General features: G+C 61.6%; 1 protein-coding gene across 1 annotated transcript in view; it reads right to left on the bottom strand.

Moving 5' to 3' along the window:
- Nucleotides 1-2: 2 nt before the first annotated feature.
- Nucleotides 3-3,908, bottom strand: part of OSBP (oxysterol binding protein) — a gene marked incomplete at its 3' end in the record, with an annotated part of 4,652 nt that continues 746 nt past the window's right edge. The window contains exons 2-12 of the mRNA XM_009881434.1: nt 3,561-3,808; nt 3,259-3,457; nt 2,012-2,114; nt 1,875-1,929; nt 1,589-1,720; nt 1,265-1,513; nt 1,075-1,195; nt 813-916; nt 587-682; nt 307-488; nt 3-156 (exon numbers count right to left, since the gene is read on the bottom strand). Coding sequence (XP_009879736.1) covers nt 3-156; nt 307-488; nt 587-682; nt 813-916; nt 1,075-1,195; nt 1,265-1,513; nt 1,589-1,720; nt 1,875-1,929; nt 2,012-2,114; nt 3,259-3,457; nt 3,561-3,808 — 1,643 coding nt within the window. The remainder of the gene's footprint in view (nt 157-306; nt 489-586; nt 683-812; nt 917-1,074; nt 1,196-1,264; nt 1,514-1,588; nt 1,721-1,874; nt 1,930-2,011; nt 2,115-3,258; nt 3,458-3,560; nt 3,809-3,908) is intronic.

Here is a 3,908-nt window from a genome sequence, read left to right as displayed (position 1 = left end):
AGCCGTTGCTTTTCAGCGTTGGCCTCGTCCCAGCGGCCGTTCTCCATCAGGCGTTGGTCGGGGCGCCGGCGGCTGTCCGTGGGTGCCGTGCCGCTCTCCGGGGCGTTGAGCGTCAACGCCAACTCCGAAAAGTAGTACATGTTCTCCGCGTACTTCCTACACCGGGGAGGGGGGAAAAAAGGGGGACCGACCTCAGTCCCTCCGCTGGTGGGCTTCACACCCCACCTCGTCTCCTCCTGCCCTTGGTCGGGGGTCTGGAACCAGCCCCCAGCTCTGGGGACACCTCGTCCCGTGTCCCCTACTCACGGGAGAGGGTTCCTCTTCCACAGCAGCACCCGGCTGTCCTCGGCCTCGTGGGCTTTCTGCCGTCCCTCCGCTCCGTTGTCCCCAGCACCCTGCGTCACCTTGTAACAGTCCATCTTCTCATCCCAGGTTCCCAGCAGGACAAAATGCACCTTCCCCGTGGGGTCTGTCACCTCTCCAGTGACCTGGCGGGACAGGGGACAGCCTAAATCAGGACACCCAGGAACCGCAAGCACCCCGGCGCGTCCCACGCTGCCCAGCCGGCTTCCCCCCGTGCCTCTACCTTCCTCGCCACGTCCCGTGAGAAGTAGCTGTAAGGAACGAACTTGAGGTTGCACTTGTCGCCTGTCTTGTGGTTGACGATCTCGATTTCACCCGACTGCGGAGGGGAGGAGGAGGAGGAGGAGGAGAAGACGGTCAGATCCAACCCACGGCCCTTTCCCCGGTGGCGGGGGAAACCGAGGCACAAACACATCCCGGAGAACCCCATCACCGGGGTTTCATCCCACCTGGTCTATCCAGAGCTTGCCCACGATGATGTTGTGCACGGTGGTGGTGACTTTTTTCCACGTGTAGTGGTTGCCGGAAGAATGGAAGACGCAGTGGATGGTACCTGAAGATGGAAAGCCGTGCTGGAAATGGTCGTTCCAGAGCCTGCCCGGCTCACGGAGACCCGGGTGGGCTCCAAACCTGTCCCGCTCCCACGCGAAGCACAGACATTCTCCCTCCCCGAGTCTCTCCCCCCGTGCGCGGGGCGACGGCGGCGCTCACCCAGAGGCATGATGGAGAGGTATTTGCCCCGAAACTTGCTGGTGATTTTGATTTCCTGGTGAAGCGTCCAGCCGTGCTTGGAGTCGGCGTGGTGGGCAGCGGCTGGGGGGTGGTGGCTTGCCTGGCCGGGAGAGGGGACAGGTCAGCGCCGGCCACCCCGAGCTGGCCGCTGGACCCGGAGAAGCGGGGCTTGGCGGTACCTGCTCGCAGGGTAGCCGTTCTCCTCCAGGCGATCCAGCTCAAAGGTCTCCCCCAGGAGGGGGTTGAAGGGTTTGCTGGTGCGGAAGACGGTGGTGGAGTAGGAGGAAACGGTGAAGGCGGCCACGTAGCACAACTGCTCCAGCGAACTCTCGCATTTGGCCGCCCGGTCGAGCAGTTCGTGGTACTCCAGGTCCTCGGTCAGACGCTGCAGCATGGACAGGGGCTCGTTGAAGTTCACCTGGAGGAGAGCGAAAGGTAAGAGGGGGGGTCCCGGGGTGGCCGGCGCCCACCCACCGGCTGCCTCCCCGCTCACCGGCATGGGGATCTTGGACAACTCCTTCCCGATGCAGTTCTTCATGATGCTCCAGAGGTTGAGGCTGTAGTTGGGTTTGTAGGGGATGCGGGTTCTCTTCTCCTTCTTGGTGTCCTCTACCTGGTGCTTGTACTGGGAGGGGCGAGACAAAGGCTGCTGTGACACTGCTGTGACTCCCTAAAACCCTTCCGTGGGGAACGGGACATTCCCAGCAGCCGCCCCTCTGCCACCCCTGGTCCTCCAAGAGCCAGCTCAGCGCACGCCGCCGGCGGAAAGCGGCCCCTACCTGCCCGTCCGGGCTGATGTCGCTGCTGGTGCCGCTGATGTTGCTGCCCGTGCGCCTGTGGGGGGAGAAGAGGGGCAGAGTGAGCCCCGAGAGGGGATGCGGGGGGTGGGAGAACAACCCCGCGCCCCACCGCTCACTTGTGGCCCATGGTCTCCGGCATGGGGATGATTTCCGGGGCGTCGAAGAACTCATTGTCATCGTCCTCGTCGCTCAAATCTCCTTTCGCAGGGCAGCACGGATCTGGGAAGGGGAGAGGAAAGTTGAGGCAGCGAGTTTAAGATTCCTCCCAGTTTTCCCCAGCGGGGCACTGGAGGATTTCCCGTCACCACCAGCCAGGAGAGGGGCCACACACACCACCCCGCAACTGCCGCACCGAGCGGCGGCAGACAAGGCTTAGGAGGAGCGGGGACAGGTTTTGTGGGCGGTGGGGCAGTAAGCTGCCTGCTGTAGGTGCCGCAGCCGCTCGGCTCTGGGGGAGAGACCGGACAGACCTATCGCTCGGGGTCAAAAATGTGAAGGACACCATGTCTGGCTCAGGAAAAGGACCGGAGGCAGCTGGGGGTTCTGTCATCCAGAGGGACCTGGACAGGCTGGAGAAGCGGGCACGTGTGAACCTCAAGAAGTTCAACAAGGTCCTGCACCCGGGTTGGGGCAATCCCCGGTATCAGCACAGGATGGGGGATGAAGGGATGGAGGGCAGCACTGCTGAGAAGGACTCGGTGGATGAAAAACTGGACATGAGCTGGCGATGTGCGCTGGCAGCCCAGAAAGCCACCGGCATCGCGGGCTGCATCCCCAGCGCGTGGCAGTAATCCCTAGGGACTCCTTTTTTAAAGTAATTAAAAGAATTGCATCGTTACTTGTTATTTATTGTGGGTGTGTAGAGAAGCTTAGCTTAGCTCAGGAGAAGGCAAAGCATGAAAGGAGGGACCCGGAGATGCCGCGAGGGCTGGAGCCCCTCTGCTGGGAGGACAGGCTGGGAGAGTTGGGGGGGTTCAGCCTGGAGAAGAGAAGGCCAAAGAGGGGAGACCTTACAGTGGCCTTCAAGTTCTTAAGGGGCGGGGGCTTATAAGAAAGATGGGGACAGACTTTTTAGCAGGGCCTGCAGCAACAAGACAAGGGGTGACGGTTTTAAGCTAAAAGAGGGAAGTTTTAGACTAGATATAAGGAAGAAATTTTTTTTACGATAAGGGCGGTGAAACCTTGGCTGAAACACTGGCCCAGGTTGCCCAGAGAGGTGGTGGACGCCCCATCTCGAAACACTCAAGGTCATGTTGGACGGTGCTCTGAGCAACCTGATCTAATTGAAAATGTCCCTGCTGATCGCAGGAGAGTTGGACTAGATGTCCCTCCCACCCCAAAACATTCGATATTTCTACGATACCTTTGGCAGAGCCGCCGGTGCCGGGCGCGCTGGCGGGCAGGACGGTGGCACCACGAAAGGCCCTCTCCAGGTGGTTGTGCTGCTTGGCCAACTGCTCCAGCGTCTCCTCCAGTCGGATGCGCTGATCCCGTTCGTGCTGCAACGATTTCTGCCACTTCTTGCTGTGGGTCTGGGCCAGCATCAGAAAATCCCGACAGGCCTACGGGGTGACAGCGCCCCATCAGCGCCCGGTCCGTCTGTGGGGGTCAACTCCCCCGTGCACCCCCCCGTGCCCTTCCCCACGGGGTGAGGTGCGGACTCACGTTGATCATGGCGTTGGAGGTGATGCGGAAGAGGGTGGCTCGCTCGTTCACCTGCTTGATCTTCTCGGTGCTCTCAGCCGGCAGCCGGAGGTTCTCCAGCTCGCTGAGGGAGCGCTGCAGGGCCGTGCCGTGCTTGGCGATCAGGTCGTTGCAGGTGCTCAGATCCTCCACTTTGCTGGAGAGGGTGCGCAACGTGGTCTGAAGTTCCGTCTTGTCGGTCTGTGACACCGACTCGTCGCCGGAGTCATCTGCCAGCGGGAAGGGACGTTAGCGTAGCCCCAGGCGGCCTCTCTCCTCCCAGAAGACGAGGAAGAAGGGGGAGCAGCGGGAGCAGCCACCCTCTGAGCC

Source organism: Charadrius vociferus, unplaced genomic scaffold (assembly GCF_000708025.1).
Source record: "Charadrius vociferus isolate BGI_N301 unplaced genomic scaffold, ASM70802v2 scaffold863, whole genome shotgun sequence".
NCBI lineage: Eukaryota > Metazoa > Chordata > Aves > Charadriiformes > Charadriidae > Charadrius > Charadrius vociferus.
The sequence above is the reverse complement of the archived record's forward strand: the minus strand, read 5'-3'. Positions and strand labels throughout refer to the sequence as shown.